This window comes from Hesperophylax consimilis, chromosome 3, assembly GCF_061612785.1.
Source record: "Hesperophylax consimilis isolate HC1 chromosome 3, BYU_Hcon_1.0, whole genome shotgun sequence".
NCBI classification, from domain to species: domain Eukaryota; kingdom Metazoa; phylum Arthropoda; class Insecta; order Trichoptera; family Limnephilidae; genus Hesperophylax; species Hesperophylax consimilis.
The window spans coordinates 36,359,233-36,378,910 of NC_142838.1; the positions used below are offsets into that span (position 1 = coordinate 36,359,233).

General features: G+C 34.6%; 2 protein-coding genes across 7 annotated transcripts in view; one reads left to right on the plus strand and one right to left on the minus strand.

Annotated features, from left to right (window-relative positions):
• On the minus strand, positions 1 to 14,917 carry LOC149425369 (mitochondrial intermediate peptidase). 4 transcript variants are annotated; one of them, XM_089650601.1, is made up of 11 exons: positions 14,205 to 14,917; positions 12,749 to 12,899; positions 12,106 to 12,368; positions 9,949 to 10,200; positions 6,024 to 6,209; positions 4,116 to 4,432; positions 3,842 to 4,005; positions 3,537 to 3,758; positions 1,944 to 2,057; positions 1,746 to 1,871; positions 1 to 1,345 (listed from the first exon to the last, which is right to left on the minus strand). In XM_089650601.1, the coding sequence occupies exons 2-11, from the start codon at positions 12,893 to 12,895 to the stop codon at positions 1,034 to 1,036; spliced, it is 2,103 nt and encodes a 700-aa protein (XP_089506727.1). In that variant the 5' UTR covers positions 12,896 to 12,899; positions 14,205 to 14,917; the 3' UTR covers positions 1 to 1,033. The 4 variants fall into 4 exon arrangements, with proteins under 4 accessions (XP_089506727.1, XP_089506726.1, XP_089506723.1 ...); XM_089650600.1 differs by lacking the exon at positions 14,205 to 14,917 and adding an exon at positions 13,847 to 13,960; XM_089650597.1 differs by lacking the exon at positions 14,205 to 14,917 and adding an exon at positions 13,432 to 13,589.
• Positions 13,625 to 19,678, plus strand: part of HDAC6 (histone deacetylase 6) — a 26,558-nt gene continuing 20,504 nt past the window's right edge. For 2 of the 3 annotated variants that reach the window (XM_089650592.1, XM_089650593.1), the window contains exons 1-6: positions 13,625 to 13,766; positions 13,952 to 14,089; positions 16,506 to 16,595; positions 16,763 to 16,893; positions 17,533 to 17,716; positions 18,744 to 19,015. In XM_089650592.1, coding sequence (XP_089506718.1) covers positions 13,764 to 13,766; positions 13,952 to 14,089; positions 16,506 to 16,595; positions 16,763 to 16,893; positions 17,533 to 17,716; positions 18,744 to 19,015 — 818 coding nt within the window. In that variant the 5' untranslated portion in view covers positions 13,625 to 13,763. Of the gene's footprint in view, positions 13,767 to 13,951; positions 14,090 to 14,929; positions 14,955 to 16,505; positions 16,596 to 16,762; positions 16,894 to 17,532; positions 17,717 to 18,743; positions 19,016 to 19,678 lie in introns of those variants that run through there. The other variant, XM_089650594.1, reaches the window with a different exon arrangement.

A 19,678-nucleotide genomic window follows, 5' to 3' on the forward strand; every position in this document is an offset into this window, starting at 1 on the left:
CAGACATGGAAGTGATGAAAAGGTATAGAATGAGAAATAGTTTATAAGTCAATATAGAATATAATGTACATCACATCATAATAGATTATGTCATAACATAATACAAGAAATATACATAAATTTATGTACTCTTTAATTTCCTATTTTTTAACATACATATAATTAAAAGGACAAACTTCTAAATTACAAAGATCACAGCTCATTACACATAACATTTTGTGCACACTGATATTGGAAGTTTCTAAAAGTATCTCACTAGTTCAGAACACCTGCCCACAGTCCCCTCTTACCCCACAAATACCCAAAGATGCTGGTTGCATAGTGACATTTTTCAATTCTGTTTAAATTGAGACACAATTTTTTTTTATTCATCCAGTATACCACTACACATAAGCAAGGGTCTCTTTAAAATGATTTACCTGTACATACTGAGTTGAACAATAATCTTACAGAAATGCAATATAAATGTCAAAAATTTAATTTTAACCTGGAGCAAATTAAACAAAAACAAAAAAATCGGTGGTCTATGCATTTAATTTTCGAGCGGGAGTTGGTATATTCAATTCCCAAAAACATTTGTTTGTGCAACACAAAAACATTTGTATGTTGCCTATCAGAATTTACATGCATTTGAAGGTTTTAAAATCCATGTATTTTCTTTTCTGGGTGTTAGTTATTTTGATGTTGATTTTTAGTCTGATGGACCTTACAAATATGGTTTTGTAGCTGGCTGTCATAAGAGTCATAAATTAAAATGATAAAATAAATAAGTAGCTTTTACACCAATGGTAAAAGAGGACGTAGATCAATGCATTATAGAAAAGATCCAATGAGTATATGTAATTGCAGGTAATGGGAATTAGAGTTACTGCTTTCCTTTGAAGATATTCAGTTGCTTCCTTCTTAACTCTCATACATAATATTGTGTTATTGCTTGCTAAGACAAATTTTTTGTTGAGATAAGTTGGGATTAATAAAAAGGTTTACACAAACATTCTGACGAAGGAAGGGGCTTGTCCATCTGCAGACAAAATCATTTTCTGTCATTTATCCTGCACACCCTGTTGATATGGTCTGCATGGTGATCCAACTCATCAGCTAGAGCATTGGCCAGGGACTCGGGGGTGATGGGCTGGGGGTGGAGGTACTCCGAGAGCAGATCCTGCGGGGGCCGGGAGCCCCCGTGCTTCAGTATTCCATCCCTGAATCTTTCTCCCGCTCCCCTGGAGAGGGGGTCTGAAGAGAAGCCGTGTCGCCAAGTACTCCAGGCCACAGCTCGGGATATAAGGTAGGCGTAATACTTCGCCCCGTAGCCGACAAGGTGACTGAAGCGGTGTTGCCAAGCCTAAATAATACAAGTCAAATTAGGAATTGCTTATGATCATGAAAAATCCACACCATATTTGTTAGATAGGCACATCTACGACAAATAAATAATACATAATCGGTATATCGTCGACGGCAATCCATCACCGCATAACTCATCCTCCAATGCCATTTGACGGTGGTAAAAAAAACTTCATCGGTTGAATTAATATAGGATTGTTTTAACGTAAGGGATTAGTCTTACAATGAAAATAGAATCACCGTGCATTTCAATTGTCTTTCGGTTGGGGGTAAAATCGTCACCAGTTTTTTGTATCTCCTGAAAAGTGGCCAAATATGATTTACACGGTAATGGATTGCCGCTGACGATATGTTTTCATTTCATCCATTTCCAATTAACGAATTACAGAAAAATTTACCGTATTTTCAACATATGGGAGATTATAATACTGATTCTGTACATCCTTCAAAATTTGTGTAGTTGGTGTTCCCTCACCGGGAGAATTGACTCCGTGATATTTTTGGTCCAACACCGAGTAGAACACCTGAAATTGCAATCCTAAATTAGTACATTCAATCATGTAGTCAAAAAGCATGCTTTGTTTCGAGTAGATTACCTGTTGCTGCATTTCACTAGCACCAAACACGTGTTTGGACGCACACAGGCGATGAATCATTTTCTCTGGCATTGGTTCTTGTGTCTGGAAGTGTTTTGCAAATAATCCCAGCACCTGCAAAAAGGTGATAATTGAGATTTATATATAAATAATTACTTTATGAAGGCTGTTTTGTGATAAAATCGACTCTAGGATGCTTTACATTTTGTCAAAGATGATAGATATATGAGGGAACGTTTTTAAGTTCGCGGAATGGGGGTAAGGAGTGGAAATCCGAATTTATTTTTCCTTTTCAATATATTCACCAGCTACCCTAATACATTTTTCGGATCTTTCAATTAACTTATGTATACACTCAAAAAAAAAAGATTTGTCTTTGTCTAAAAAATACGCCGAAACTGCATCTTTCACTTCTTCATCACTTGAAAACTTTTTCCCACGAAGTTCTTTTTTCAAGTTTGGAAAAAGGCAATAATCACTGGAAGCCAGGTTAGGACTGTAGGGTGGATGTTGCAAAATTTCGAAGCCCATCTTCTGAAGAGCAGCCATCGCAACACGGCTCTTGTGAACAGGCGCGTTGTTGTGCCGAAGGAGGACACCTTTGGCCAATTTTCCCCTTCCTTTCTCCTTGATGGCTTCCTTTAATTGTCCTAGAATTGAAGCGTAGTAAACTCCGGTTATGGAAACACCTTTATCTTTGTAATCGATCAACAGGATTCCTTCTGACTGTCGCCATGATTTTCCCAGCTGATTGTGACACCTTAAACTTCTTGGGTGGTGGTGTGCCTTTCTTGTGCCACTGCATAGAGTGCTGTTTAGACTCAGGTTCATAATGATGAACCCAAGTTTCATCACCAGTAACAATCTGAACCAACACTCCATCTTTATATTCCCTACAGAGGTCCAAAAATGCACGAGAACACTCCACACGATGATGTTTTTGAGGCGGCGTGAGCATTCTCGGCACCCATCTTGCGCTGACTTTAGTCATGCCAAGATAGTCGTGAGGAATTTTGAAAATGGTTGTATCTGATACCGCAATCATTTCTGTGAGCTGTTTCTTCTTTAGTCGGGCATCTTCTGTTATTAATATTTCGACTTTTTGAATAATTTCCGGAGTGGTCACCTCGATAGGCCTTCCTGGCCGTGGGTCGTCTCGCGACTAAGCTAAGCGACTCCCTGCCTTGTTTAAAGAGGGTATGCCACTTGATAACCATAGTTTTACTTGGACAAGAGTCCTCGTAAACGGATGACATCTCTTCCAGTATGATCTGAACTGATTTTCCTTGTTTGGTAAGGAATTTTATAACAGCGCGGAACTCGATTTTCTCCATATTCACAATTCTACCCTTGATTGACTTGTTTGGTCGACGATAGCTCAAAGACTAATGACATGATTATGATAAAACCCTGTATTTTATTTATTTATTTATTTAACGCCCAGAGGGCTTTTACATGGTTGGTAGTATAATTTTAATTTGACAGATATTTTGAAACATAAAAAATAAGAAAAAAATTACATTTGATAAAAGCTATGCAACAAGTCATACATATATATACTAATAATGAGTTGCTCAATTAACCTAACCTAACCTTGGGATCTCCAGCAAAATACTCCATAAGCACAGAGGGCACCTCGGCCAGGTCGGTGGGGCAGCGCGTGCCAGACACGTGTTGGTAGCGCGTGCGACCCAGCATGGAGTGCATGGCGTGGCCCATCTCATGGAACAGGTTGTCCACCGCACCCGGGGTCAGCAGAGACGGGCCTCCCCAACTCCCACAACTGAGGGAGAGCATTACCACTACGATCGGGTTCTAGAAATGCAAGTAATAAATAATTATAACATGCATAAATTGGCACAGATAAAATGTTTACAGATGATTAAATTTTTTCTCACCTGATAAGTCCCGTCTGGCAATAATTTCCCACCTCGTATTGTGAAATGGCAATCTTGGTGAGGTTTGTGAGATCTCTCGTAGAAGTCACAATAGATGTGTCCCAGTAAACCCTCTGACTCGTGAACTACACCCAGCTTATACACATCGGGAGACCAACTCTCACCTTGAACAAATATAATCACTCTAAGAAATTAGGTAAAATTATGTACATGTTATATTTTAATATAATATTTGTGAACTTGAGCATTAGTCCTACATAAATGCATTGTGTACCTGGTTGCAGATCCTCATGTTGAAGTGAAATTCCATACATTGACTGCAGTAAAAGATTAAAACCTTCCATGCACGCTCCAAGAGAAAAGTAGGGACTATACTCAGAAACGGCTACTGTCATCCAATCTTTCTTGGCCTTCTGCGTGAAGTAAGGGGGATCCCAGATGGACAGGCGCTGCGCGTAGGGAACCTCGCTCTTCTTCATCTCCAGCATGAAGTCAAAGTCTTGCTGAGCTCGGCCCTTCAAGTTGTTGGACAGAATGTCCAGGAACTGAGCAACGTTTTCAGCAGTTTCCATGGTGCTTGCTTTTATGGCTCTGAAATAATTCATCAAAAAATATCAATTTATTTTTTATAAAACTATTCAAGAGGAGGCGCAATGATGAAGGTGATGGTTATTTAACAAGAAATATATTTATTTATATGTAAAACTATTCAAGAGGAGGCGCAATGGTGAAGGCGATGGTTATTTAACAAGAAATATAATTATTTATATGTAAAACTATTCAAGAGGAGGCGCGACGATGAAGGTGATGGTTATTTAACAAGAAATATATTTATTTATATGTAAAACTATTCAAGAGGAAGTGCGACGATGAAGGTCATGGTTATTTAACAAGAAATATATTTATTTATATGTAAAACTATTCAAGAGGAGGCGTGACGATGAAGGTGATGGTTATTTAACAAGAAATATTTTTTTATGTTATATGTATTAGTTCTGTATTTAGACCTAGGTCCCTAAGATTAACAACCATGTTATTCATTCCAAAATATTATTGGGGGCAGCTATCAAAATTATAAACCTATCCCTCAATGTGCAACATCCGGAATCATATGTAGATGTTGATAAGTTTTAAATTCCTGCTTAACACCACCCTCTTGTTTGGATTTATGCAAAAAAAAAAATAATCCCCAATATCCTTGTTTAGTTTTTATTTTGTGAAGTTCAGGCACAACTATTAAAATATTTTCCGATTACAATCTAAAAAACTTAATTTGTCACATTGTAATTGCGATTCTTAGCAGGGCCGGCCCTGAGCAGACTGCTGCAATTGCGCCTGCACGGGGCCGGCCCTGATTCTTATGAGTGTTATAAAGATATGGCATAATATACTATATTTTGAGTTGTGCATAACCTGCCTCACTAGGCGAACCTGTGTTGAGGCAGACTTTTGTTAATTATTTCTCGCATTTTGTCTATGGTTTACTTATAAATGTTTAATATAGGTTTCTATACAGCAATACATTATTTTAGGTTACATTTTTGTTAGCATATACACAATACAAATACAGCAAGTTTTAGCACAATACATACTGTAATAACTATCAATGACAAGGGGTTTGGTTAGGTTGCATTATTGTTTGCATATACACAATACAAATACAGAAAGTTTTATCACCATACAAACTACAATAACTGTCAGTGACAAGGCGTTTGGGTGAGGTGATTCTAAGGACGGGTTGTTTCGGAAAATTTGAACAATTCATCAAATTTCAACATTCATTTTCAGGTTCTGTGAAAGTCTTATTCAAGTTCTGTTATTATATCATTGTAGGCTAGTTGCTTGACAAAACTGAAATAAAAACAGAACTTGAAAAAATCATTCACAGAACTTGAAAATGAACGTTGAAATTTGATGAATTGTTCAAATTCTCCGAAACAACCCGTCCTAAGTCTATTTCAGCTTTTGAACAAAATGTGTTCAGCAGAAGAGGACAGCTATCATGTTGTTAAGCTTGTTAGCTTATTAAAATTTGATGGAAAGCTGAAAAGCACCTAGAATCGGCGTTTATCATGGACCTTTTAAATGTAAAAAAAAAACAAAATGGGGCTGAATGGCCGTTTGATGACAATGTTACATTTGAATTTCTGCAAAATAATTGAACTTAAGTGTTTATGTTTACCGATCGGCGTAGCTGGGAAAGCCGCACAGCTTGGCCATCTCATGTCGAGACTGTAGCAGGTAGCTGAGGGTCTGCTCCTGCAGCGAGTCGGGCGCCAGGTAGAGGCGGTAGGCGGCCTCACGGGCGCGCTCTTCGCTGCTCTCCACCTGCAGCCCCGACACCATGATGTCGCTATCGCTGCCAAAACTGTACATAAACTAGTTAGAAATGGTTAACAAACTCAATTTATAGACATAGAAAGTATCCAATGTTGACCCGAATAAGTACCTCACACCGCAATTTCAAAGGAACTAATCCACAGAACAAGGAACAGCAGGCCATTTTTTTTTTAAATCAACCTTCTAACTTAAATACCTATATGTATATTTTTTTAAATGTTATAGTTAGTTTAAATAGATAATTAATTATAATTTTTCGGGTCTCCCAAAAATGCATCAAATATGGAGATGTGACCAGTGACGTCACCAGTCAACAATCTCAAAAAGCCTACATTCCATTTTTCAACTGGTGCTGTATTTTGAATGGGAGTCAGACGGTTTTTATTCTTAAGATTACCCGCTTTTAACATCAAAAAACACTACATAAAATGTCAGCATCTCATCACTAATGTTATCGCATTGAATCAAAGTACAAGAAAGCATCCATGATCGCAATTTATTGACTGCATTACCGCATTAAACAATTTACCGGTGTTTAAAAACCTGCATTAAAATATTTTCATTGGTTCAAATGTGAATGTGGACCAGAGTTGCCAATGCATATGTTCTAAAATACCCACGAGAAAAGAAGAGATTTTAAAATTCCCCACAAGTTCCTTTGTTATGAAACAAAATTCTAATAATTAGAATAAAATAACTTTTATTTTTAACATTACTTAAAGTATTAAATACAATTTTTTTTTATTTTTTTAAGCTTCCGATTTTATGTCCGGGTTAAATCTTCCCCACAGGAAAAACTTAACCCTTCCACACACTTTTCCACAAATGATCATCTAGTCAAAGTGCATTATATAAGCAAAATAAATACAAAACAATACAAGAACAACACATCAACTCACCAGAGATCAAATGGGAAAATAATTAACCGACTCCAGATATTTTCATATCAGAGGGTTCGGCTCGGTAGAACTACTAACAGGGCCTATAAATCCTACTGATCCCTCAACATAAATATTTAAAAAATCTTTCGTTATCCTACATGTATTCAAAATGACTGACTTTTGCATCTTTATATACAAATTTTTTGATAGATCTAATACGCCTAAATTTTTAATGAGAGAGCTAGGTATAATGCCAGTAGCCGAAATAACAAATGGTAATATTTTTATAGTTTGAGAATGCCAAATTCTTTTTATTTCATTTCCTAGATCTGTATATTTTCTTATTTTTCACCAACAGATTTTTGAATATTACAGGAATTTGGAATAGTGACATCAATGATATAAGTTATTTTTTTAAATTTTGTCATGTAAAACTATATCGGGTCTATTATGACTAATCTTTCGGTCTGTTAGTATAGTTAATGATAATAATAATAATTAGTATATCTAATGAATATAATTATAGATATAGACAAAGTGTTTTCTCTTTCGTTCAGGCTTTAAAAATAGACTATATTTGAAAATTTGCTACAAACGAAAATGAAATAGATATAGTGCATTCTCACAATTATTGTAAATATTATTTTTCAATACGGTTGGATAATCAAGAAATGCCCAGAATCTTCGCATTTTCCCCACAAAAAGGTTCTCCCAAAAATCAAAATTCTTGAAAATCCCCACAATTTGGGGAATACTCCACGAAGTGACAACCCTGATGTGAATGTTTTGAACCATAGATATATTACTGATGTAGATTGGTTGTAATTAATCAGTTGTACCAACCTAATGGTGTGTTTTAGTGACATGGTGTTTTATTTCCTTTTAAACGATGATTAATAAATTCTACGTATAATATACACGGTGTCCGGAAACTCGTAGTACAAGCGGGAAACTGGAGAATCTACACCACATGGGGAACCCAAAAAAACATAAAGTTTTTTGATTTGAGCATTTTCAAAAAAAAAAAAAAACCAAAAAAAAATATTTTTCGGCTATTTTAGGGTTAAAGTTTTTTCTGGTGTTTAGGGTTGAATAACAGATGTTTTAACCCTGCAGAGCAGAAATATTTTATGATTACACCGGGTTAAATGAAGGGTGATTTCAAAATAATGCTTCAAATCCGAGTTTCTTCATTTGTTTTACTTTCAAATAGTTTTAATTAGTTGGGTACTTTGATCTTCAGTAATAATTTATAAGAATTTGATTAAAAAAAAAAAAAAAAAAAAAATCAACTTCAAACTCGATTTACTCGATAACGAAAGCTCAAATAAAAAAAAATATATACTACAAAATCGACTCCAAATGTGATGTAGATTCACCAGTTTCCCGCTTGTACTACGAGTTTCCGGACACCCTGTATGTATATTCAGAATCAGCGATTGTTGATCTGTGTGAATATATTTTTTTAAGCTATATTATTTTTAAATGCAGTTCCTTATTCACGCTTTTAAAAAGTTTACGATTTTAAATTATTTGAAAAATATAGGATGAACAGTAAGTAGAGGTGGATTCATTGTCTATATATCGTTATAATCAGTTTATAATATCTCCATATTAAAATTCAGAGGTGAGATTTTTTTAATGTGGGTGGGAAATTTCCAAATCCAACACTCAGAAATTGCAAATTTGTTCGACACATTTTTCAATTATTAACGTCACTCGAGTGGTTATATATATTTTTTAAATTTTGTCATTGTATCAGTAATATCTGAGACATAATTTCAAAAGTAAAATGTAGATAAATTCATGCAGTTGTTGGATAGTTTCTGTGATAGAAATACATAGCTGACTTTGTGTAATGTAGAACTGAAAAGTATATTATTATCAGTGATTGCCAACGCGAGAAATATCGCCCACCATGAGCGGGGCAATCAAGAGTTAAAAGTGCTTTGGTGGGCAATAGGGCATACTTTGTGCACTTACTTTATTATAAACACTGTAGATAATTCAACGCTTTTTTGTTGAGAAGCTTGATGCAATTCAAAGGTTTCCTTTTCATAAAATTCTTAAATATTTCATGACAAAATTTTTCTTTGTAATGTGACTTTCCGAATGATAAAAACCATTATTATTAATTGTATTGTATTAATTGGTTTTTCCTAGGCCATGAATTTTTTTTTTCTGAAATTTAAAAACGATTTTGTGATTCTACAATATATATTTTTGAGATATATATATATTTTATTTTAAACACATCTATTTATTTCGATTTTGATTTCTTGATTGAATAAATAAATTAATGAAATGGAATCTTGGAAGTGGAAATAAACCACTTTCCAACATCCGATCAAGCTGAAACTCGGCAGATGTACTGGTTGTTGATGAAAATGCATTCTATCAATTTTTGGTAGCACATTTTCATTTCACAGAAATTGGATGACATTATAAAAATTTACAGCAGTTTAACAGTTTAGCAACAAATTATATCTCGGTACCATCCAATTAGAATTTGGCTTAAGTGATAGCGCAGTTGATTTATTTTAGTCAATAGTCCCTGGGGAGGAAGATTCAATCCACAGTCGAACCAAAAAAAAAAAAATACATGTATTCATAAAAACAAAAATAGTAAAAAAACTTAACTGTTTTTTACGGGTTGATTTTAATTTTTTTTAATTTCAAGCAATAAAGTTTGTACAGTAAACACATTTTTTTGTATTATTTCGCCCGTCGTGCAAGGAATGTCCCTGTGTTATGGCGGGTGAAGAAAATTAAAAATGACACTACAGATATAAATATGTAAAAATGTTACTAAAGTAATAACTAATAACAGTAATAACCCAGGTCATTCAATTTATTATTTACAAAACAAATAAATTTTAAACTTACTAATCTCTTAAGCCAGGTGGTATGACATCCCTCCTTACTTTCCTGGGTGTGGCAGCCCCCGCCATGAACCTCTGCCCCACCTGCAGGATGTTGTCATTGAGCTCCACCACGCGCCTTCGGGGCCCCTCCTCTAGGTGGATGCCGCTCTGCTCAAAGTCGAAAAGAAACAGCTCGGCCACGTGACGGTCCCCCGAGTCACTATTTGCCAGGGAGTTCTTTAGGGCGTCGTAGAGCGGGCGATGTGTATTCAATCTGAAATGTCGAATTATTATGACGCACAAATTGAATGGAACACACGTCAACAATGCTTTTATTATTAATCAACGAATTAATTAGATATTTAATAAGTTAAAAACTTACAGAATTAAAAAATATCGGTCACATTATAAGGCAATGGATGCCGTACCCACTGACAGCGGCTTTAATTATTCTGTGGGTAGGTGCATAACAGGTATTATGTTTAGGACGAAATACTCCTAGATACATGAAATTATGAAGTACACAGCAAAACATTAGGAGAATGCAAAGAAATAGCAGAGGAAATAATAATGATTTTAATGTTTTATTATGTTTTTTGTTGTTGTTTTAACAAATAGATATAATGATATCCTCACTGGGAACTCACTTGCTGAGGAATTCATTTACATATTGTTTTATCTGACTTTGCAGATTTAAGTGTTGGGAACTCTTTGTTAAAAAGTAAAAGGTTTTACTTGTAATTGTGTTTATTTACGTTACAAATAATAGGTCTGGATTTAGCTACACTGTTCATTACCCGAGGGTTGGTAATTCTCTGGTTCGAGAAGCTTGTTGCCTGTCAATAACATCCCACAGGTAATTGCTACACTCTAGCGACATCTGTCGGACTCTGGAGTAAGCTTTATGACTAGCGCCATCTAATGCTTAAATATTCAACTTATTACCATACATCAAACATGTGATTAAAATTTAGTAGTACAAATAATATAAAGTATGTAATTATAAATTTATTGAATAGAATTTTTTCTGAAATAATATATTACATGGTGTTTTTTTGTTCAGTTGAGTGGTTTCAGTTTCATTTTTTATTTGGTGTCAGTATATTATCAGAATAATTTTTATTATGGCTTTTTGGGTTTTAACGAGTGATTTTAGGATATTGTCATTTGCACTGCCCCATCCGATAATACCGTATTCTAAGAGCGATTGGCAAATATCAATGAAGATCTTTATTAAGGACGGGTTGTTTCGGAGAACTTGAACAATTCTTCAAATTTCAAAGTTAATTTTCAAGTTCTGTGAAAGATATTTTTAAGTTCTGTTTTTATTTCAGTTCTATCAAGCAACTAACCTATAATGATATAATAACAGAATTTTAATAGGACTTTCACAGAACCCGTAAATGAACGTTGAAATTTGATGAATTGTTCAAATTCTCCGAAACAACCCGTCCTAAGTCTTTTTTACTAAGGTCATTCCTGATTGTTTGGAAGAAATAACTTTTTAAATTTTATTATTTAAATATGTAGTAGGTACATATGCTCAGTCCATTTTAAATTTTGATCAATTTTTACACCTAGATAAGTTACATGGTCAACGTTTTCCAATGAGGGACAATTATTACAATGCCCAGTTAAGTAATGGGAGCCATGTTTTAAGTTCAGGTTTCCTTCCGAGTTTTTTATTTTTAATTTGGAAGTGATGAAGTTGGTTTTATTAGAATTATTATTATGTAGCGAGTAATTATTAATTAGTAAGTTAGTGGTAGTCTAGCCATTTTTTGATTCTGTTTTTTTTTTCTGTTTGTCTTCTGATTTCTTAAATGTTTAAATGAAAAACTCTGGAAATCAGCTCAAAATAATGTAGATAAAACAAATTTAAACAGATTTAGAGAACAGAAAATCACCAGAAGAGAAGAAATAGAAAGAATTAAAACAAAATCAATCTACAGTTAGTTCACCATATTAACTTTCACCCGAATGCTCACTTCCCTCTATAAACTTATGTTCCAGTACTGGCTAAAGGTTGCTGCGCATACCGACTGACTCAAACCCAACTCCTTTCACAATCCTAAAATGCGTAATTAGAATAATAATACTATCAGATGTGGGTAACAGTACCTAAGTTCTTTAATAAAATACTTAAATAAGTTTTGCAAAAGAAAAACTTCCTTCTTACTTTTCTACAATTCCAGATATGCTAATGCAAGCATCTTCAGCTGCGTGTCGGTAATGCGCCCCGGGGTGCGCGATCCTCACAAACTCTGCCAGGTCGGCCAGCTTACACAACGTGTCGGAGAGCTGGTCAAATATCTCCACCATCGGCCGGCTACGGTTGCTGCCGACGGCTTCATCTATCAGCTGGTTGCTTTCATAGATTGCATTCTGCTTGCATGTGTAAAACCCATCAAAGCCAATCAAATCTTCTCTGTTGAAAAGACCCTGAAATTGTAATAACATATCAGAAAAACTTTAATAAATATATTGTTACTAGTTGTTGCCATTGAAAATAATAGGATGTAACTTGATTTGCTAACACGAAATTGAGAAATTTTGTTTCTACACAATCCAAAAATATTACAATTTTTAAACATAGAATAAAAATAATTATTTTCTTGTAAAATTTATTCAGGTAGGTACTTTATCGGTAGTCCAAATTAAATTAAATTTAATTCATTGATAATTTTCGCATAACACAACATGTGCACATCAATTAAAAAAATTTAAATGTGGCATCAGTATGCTCAAGAAAATTGTATTTAATTCTATGAAACGGGTGAGGAAAGGAACAATATATTGTCAATTTATTCAAGATTACTTACTGTGTCTTCTTTGGTCAAGCTGAAATTGAGTTTAGCCCGTGGTCGGTGGTTGAAGGCGGTGGCCAAAGGAGACAGGGTGGAAACAGAACATCTTTGGCTGATGAACGCCTTTTGAATGGCAGTGCGGTGACTCCAGATACTTTTCATTGTACTGAAACATAAAAATAAGATAAAATAAAAAGCCGTAACGAGGGCGAACTTTCATTTTACTTAATTGAAAATTAGAATGTTATAATTAAAATTTCCCAAATGCAGAGAGTTGTCTTTTATATCAATTAAGTTGAATCAAAAGTTTTTATTTTAAAAAAATCATACTAAGCGTGGCCAGTGATCCCGAATAATTATCAAAAATAAGTCACTAATAATATAACCAACAATTCGAAAACCGTCGACGAAAAAGTGCACTTTAATAATATTTACATGACTTTTTGTATTTAGACGTGGGTACCTAAAATGTTAAATCATTGTTTATTGTGAAACCAGTATTTATATATTATTCTAGGTTATGTGATGATATTTATGTCAATGTCAAGCTCGAGACGTAAGCTTTTATTCATAAAATAAATAATATTAAATAGTCTTGAAGTCCATGTTGTCATTCAAATGGCGTACGAAGAGTGGTATATGCATGATTACGAACGTAGATCGTATTGGGATATAAAACTTGCGTAGGAATCACATACCCAAATAAGGATACTAGCTGGGGACAAAAGATATTCGTACTTTTATGTTAAAGTATCATAATCCGCCCTTTAATTCCGTGTGTTTTCAAAAGTAATGATGAAATTCACTTTAAAAACTTAACCAAAATTTTAATGACAGTTACTGTCACTTCTGTCGATAATCCTGAAATCTGCATGATTTGGAGTGGAGGTATTTGGATTTGCGCGCAGATCCGCAGATGAATAAAATAATATTGAGGTTACGTTGGGTCCACGACAGTTCACCTATTCGGTCGTATTTATATAAATTTATTGTGTAATTTTGTGTATTTTGGATTAATTTTACAATTTTCATGGTAAGTTTGAATAGTTTTCAAAAATTGTTCATTATTTTCGTCCACAGACTGTCTATTGATGCGATTTCTACAATGTTTACCTTTTTACTTGTCACATTTCCCTGGGATATGAACATGTTTGCATATTTTATTTTATTGTATCTTTAACATATAACATGTTATTGAAAATAAAATGAACATTTAAGGCGTCTCCTCCTTCGACTCGGCGGACAAGTAATGAAAACAAAAAAGCTCCCGTCAGCGGCAGTGGTTCTGGAGTCACCACAAGAAATGGGGCGAGAAAGGCCAAAATACAAACTAGGGCCATGTCGGGCACCGCCAAGGTATGATTCATACAAATGCATACCTATATGTAAACAAAAAATTTCATTACACAAATCATATTCAAACACCCTTTCTCATGTTATTTAGTTTTGGTTTTGGTACTAAATTTATTACCCGTACACGCTGAAGGACAGTCGAAATAATAATTATTATCTTATGGTGATCGGAGAATTGCATGAAAATACGTAGAAATATAGTTCAAGTATTCGAAACTGACAGAATGCAGTCTGCATGACCTGACTTGTCCAATAGTGAATTACACATACCCGCCCAATTAATTGATTAAAAACATGTTGGGTCCAGAGAAGATTGTTTAAATAAAAATATTGTTCTACTGTCGGCGAATACCCATTATAAAATCTTTAAGTATTATGTTTAATATATGTATCTCAATAGCCCCCTCAAGATGATATTATGTAACAAAATAAATAAATAAATGGCTAGAAATAATATTGGTAAAAAGTAGTTTTATCCAGTAACATTTTTTTGACAGTTTTCTGTATTACCATATAACAGGATTAAATACTAGTAAAATCCGCTAGATGGAACATTGTCAACATTGGAACATCAGGAACAAAAATATATAGAAGTAAATATTTCGTAATCTCTCATGATGTATTTTCAGTCCTTGAAAACATATCGAAGCAATAACTTTACCATCCTTATCAACCACCATATAATTGTGAAATAGTCATTTGTTTTTTTGGTCTTCAGCATGTTATCCTATTTTTCATATTAAGTGAATATATTAAACCCGTAACTTTTATAAATGATAATAATATTATGTCTTTTGTTATTGAATTCATAATTTCAAATATTTAATTTGTTTCTGCCTCAAGTCGTTTGGGAAAATCATTCATAAAGGTATGCAATATTTCATTTTTAAAAGTTATGCTTATCATTCTAATGCAATACCAACACAATTCAAAATGTTGACTTTTGAAATAAACAGCGGTTTAAAGGTCTGAACAAAACATTCAAATTTTTTAATGATGGGTTGTTTCACAGAATTTGAACAATTCATCAAATTTCAAAGTTTATTTTCAAGTTCTGTGAAGGTTCTATTCAAGTTCTTTCATTTCAGTTTTGTGAAACAACTGGCCAATAATGATATAACAACACAACTTGAATAGAACCTTCACAGAACTCTAAACTTAACTTGGAAATTTCAAATTCTGCTAAACAACCCGTCCCTAGTCTTTAAAGTGTAGTTTTTATCAAAAATGTTAATATTGAACACAGTTAGGTGGTGAGTGTATTCCATATAACTTATTTGAAGAGTTCTTTAAGACTTTATCAACTTATAAAGTTCTTTTATTAAAAGTTGAATAAGTTTGGGTGCGGGTATCTTATGCCCTGTTCATATTGGGAGTTAAAAAGCTCTCGCCTTCTTTTTCTAGCCAATGAAAAGTGCTGTGGCAAAAGTGGCAACCAACCGTGGCACTTTTTTAAGGTTGTCATTGGCTAGAAAGGAAAGAAAAAGATGCTGGAACCTTTTTGTCTCCCAATATGAACATTGCATGTTAAATCGATTAAAATCGCTTTCGCAAGTTTCAAGATTCAGTAACAGTGTAATACAATCAAACATTTGGTGTTTGTTGGTATGAACCTAATAAATGAAAATTAGGTACTATGACTAGGTAACTCCGAAATTAGTTTTTTCAAGTTACACACAAAACCATACCCATATTTCCTCGCCCATGTATGCCACAAACATAAAATATGTATTTGTGGCATACAAGTACTCCCATGCTACCCAGTTGAAGTAAGTACCCCGCAATATCTAATCTTCATATTTTTATTACAGTTTATTAACTTTACCACTTGTTTTTCATTATTTTTACTGTATCTACTATTACCTAGTATGTAACATATTTTTTAAGATTAACACATATTTTTTCTTTGAATTTATTGATTGGAAAATGTATGTTTGTGATCCATGGTGGCTTTATCAATATTTGTATACATATTACTGTTTATATTCCCTGCACTTGTACGTAATGTTGAATAATATTGGTACTGCAAGGCATCGGCAGACGATTGCGTTACATTTATACACTGTTGCCAGATATTGAAGGCTTGCCACGGGTATTTCGATCATGGATGTATGCAATACTAGGATCTAAGTTAGATACTTACAAAATGAGAAAAACTGGAGGAAAAAAACATTTTTGACTTGGGTTGATATTGCATTCACAATACAGCATTATAATAAATCATATTTTCTTAAAGTATTTTGACAACATCGTCCTTGAAATTTTCTAATGGCCAAATGCTTTATATCTTAATTAGAATTACGGCTTCATTAACTGATTAACAGAATAAACACATGATGTTATCATATTATTATGTTTATGGACTGTCACACTACAGTTAAATACTTTTCAAATATTTAAATTTACTGTTTTTTTGTAGCCCTCTTCTGCGCTGTTAGCTGCCAAGAAAAAGGCGCAACAAAAGAAAAGAGGATCTTTTGAAATAATTTTGAGAGACCATTACCAAACAGTAAGTATATTTTTTCTTAGATGTCAACATCTAATTTATTTTTCCATTTTTCCATTTAGGTGGCGGATCTGCACATCTGCAATTTTTCATAATTACTAGATCACTAGGAATGCAGAACTGTTACTTTTAATAAGAGACATTTCTGTAATGAATTTTTTATATTTTAGGCCATGGATTCGAAGAACGTAGTGAGAGGAGAAGTGGGACTTATACTGGAGCCCCGAATGCTGGAGCACCAGTGTCTGTGGGACTCCAACTATCCCGAGAACCCTGGTCGACTGGCTAGCATTATTAAAAGGTATGTTCATATTATGTATCACATGTTTGACTAATGATACAATCCAAACTCTCAGCCACACTACGCACACATGCTGGGCACAGACAAACTATGCTTTTGCCTGTCTGTATTCAATGAGGCACTTGAAAATGTTATCAGAGACACATATGACAAAACCATTAGATTTATCTTCCACTCCGACACACATGCTGGGCACAGACAAACTATGCTTTTGCCTGTCTGACACAAGGCGATTGGTCGAGAGACCAGTTGGAGAGGTCAAAGGGTCTCCCCAAACCAGCCTCTCTCGATCTGGCATGACTCGCAGCGTATTCAATGTAGCACTTGAAAATGTTATCAGAGACACATATGTACAAAACCATTAGATTTATCTTCCCAAATTCGTGCAATAACTTGGATATGCAGATGACATATATAATAAAGCAAGAAGCTTTCAATGATATTGAAAAAGCTGCAAAGTCGAGGGTAGTGTTAAACTCCCAATAGGCAATTTGCATCGCATTTAATTTTGTTTTAGTATCAATTTCAAAATCTTAGTAGAGAGATCTATCCACACGATTTTTTCCAAGTCATCGTAAAATGCATACAAGTGGCCTATTGATTAACAATGCGAATTTATCTATGTTTTTGTTATTCTAGATGTGAAGAATTGGATTTACTGAAGCGATGTAAATCTCTCCAGCCACGAGCCGCCACCAAGGAAGAAGTCCTGCAACTGCACTCCAGTAGTGTGTATGACTTGTTGCTCACCACCCACCAGTCCAAAGACAACGACTTCTTGGAGGCTGTTTCCTCCAAGTTTGACGCTATTTACATACACCCTGTAAGTTTACAAAACCCATAGGCTCGCGATATCTCGACTCTCCATGTAGATAGATGGAGCAAAACTCAAGCGTAATAAGATAATAAATTACAGTTTTTTAGTGGGAACTAACAAAAAATGGCAGTTTGTGTGGAAGAAACAAAGATTGTGTGTTATGATTCAATTTGAAGGTCTTCTACTCTCTCCGCTAACTTGTCATGGTGATTGAAAGGACACCACTGCATTTCCGGAGTTTAAAAGACCAGATAGGACGTTCTGTCAGTTCTTCTTTTCGTGTGCCAATGGGAGTAGGGGAAGAGTTTAAAAATCACATTTTAGTGTGCAAAGTCACCCTTAAGTACAATTTTTGTCACCTTAAAAACAATTGATTGTTTCAAAAATTTAACACAATATCTGGAAACTCGTTGTACAAGCAGGAAACTGGTTGAGTTTCTGAATTCCGTGTATATTTTATATTGCATTTTGTTTTAGGCAAAGGACATAGATTTATGATACAATTCGGTGTAAAGGACGAAAGGTTGAAATGCACTCATTTCAAGCACCGCAAGCTATAAAACTAGCTAGCTGTAAAACTTATTGACTCGTCCTTGATCTAAATTTCTACTCATTCTTTATAAGGTGTTTCCAACCATTCAATACATATTTAGAAAAGAAAAAAGGAACAATGTATCAGGTTTTAATTAATTTAATACCTTTATTAAACTTTTCTTTTTTAATACTTATTTTTATATAGACATTCAATAAATTATTTAAAATCACTAGATATGACATAATGCGTAAATTACATTCTTACTTGTCTTTATTTTATTTACCTCATTGTTTTGATTTATTCATCACCATTCCTGTATTGTTTTTATTATTATAAAAATATGTTTAATTTTAATTATTTATTTTGATTGTACTAAAAATGAAGACGTAGACTACTTGCTACAACGCGGCGCAAGTTAGCATAGCAAGTAGGGAAATACAATAAAATGTAATAAATACAAATAAATTTACCTTGATTAAATAGCATTGCGTTTTCTAGACAACCCACGAACTGGCGCTCATTGCTGCCGGCAGCACAATCGACCTCGTAACCTCCGTAGTGCTTAAGGAAACGGACTGCGGCATGGCGCTAGTGCGGCCACCCGGCCACCACGCTATGGCGGCAGAGCCGTGTGGCTACTGCTTCTACAACAATGTGGCACTGGCCGCCAAGCATGCCATCACCAGCCTCGGCGTGGCGCGCGTGCTCATTGTCGACTGGGACGTGCACCACGGGCAGGCCACGCAACAGATGTTTTATGATGATCCAAGGTGTGCATAATTTTGTGAACTTTCTGTAAATAGTAGCAAATAATTTCAGATTTGTATTTTTTTTTTGACAATTTTCTATATGTCATACCCCACACGAGAGTACATACTACCGGAAACAAATGGGACTACGACAACTCCATTTTGAAAATATTTGGACGGAATCAAGAATTTTGCGAAGACTCTTGCTATTTGGAGCTGAGGTGTATTAATATCCATACATTGTTTCTGTTCTTATAGGTGAGAACTGTCAAATATAAATAGGCTGTAATGTAGTAATTCAGAAATGTTGATGTTAGTTTATACTGCGGGCGGTCAGGTACTGTTTGGTTTCGTTCGGTATATTGTCGTTGGTCGTAGACTCTAGTACCGGGTTATGGAAAGAAACGGAAGGAATGGGAGAAGGAGAAGGCCACAAGATGGCAGAAGACCTGAATTTACGAGAACTGAGACAAGGTGTTTTTCGGGTTTTCAATTTGCAGTAAGCGGCAGTTTTGAGTTAAACAATTGGTTCTATTGCCCGATGTGGGAATAGAAATAATTAAATTAGAATCCCGAATCATCATCAAATTTCTAAATTATTGTGTTACAATACGATAAGGTAACAATGCATGTTAAAAGATAAGATACTTAGGAGCTTCGTTACTAGAGTTAGTGGTTAACTAA

Bases quoted from the DNA above. Each gene is read 5' to 3' on its own strand.
- LOC149425369 (XM_089650601.1), bottom strand. From the start codon at position 12,895: ATGAAAAGTATCTGGAGTCACCGCACTGCCATTCAAAAGGCGTTCATC. The intron at 2,058-3,536 runs GTTAGGTTAGGT...ACCTTTTTGCAG, and splicing joins ATTTTGCTGGAGATCCCAAG to GTGCTGGGATTATTTGCAAA. The intron at 1,346-1,745 runs GTAAATTTTTCT...TGTATTATTTAG, and splicing joins TCCCATATGTTGAAAATACG to GCTTGGCAACACCGCTTCAG.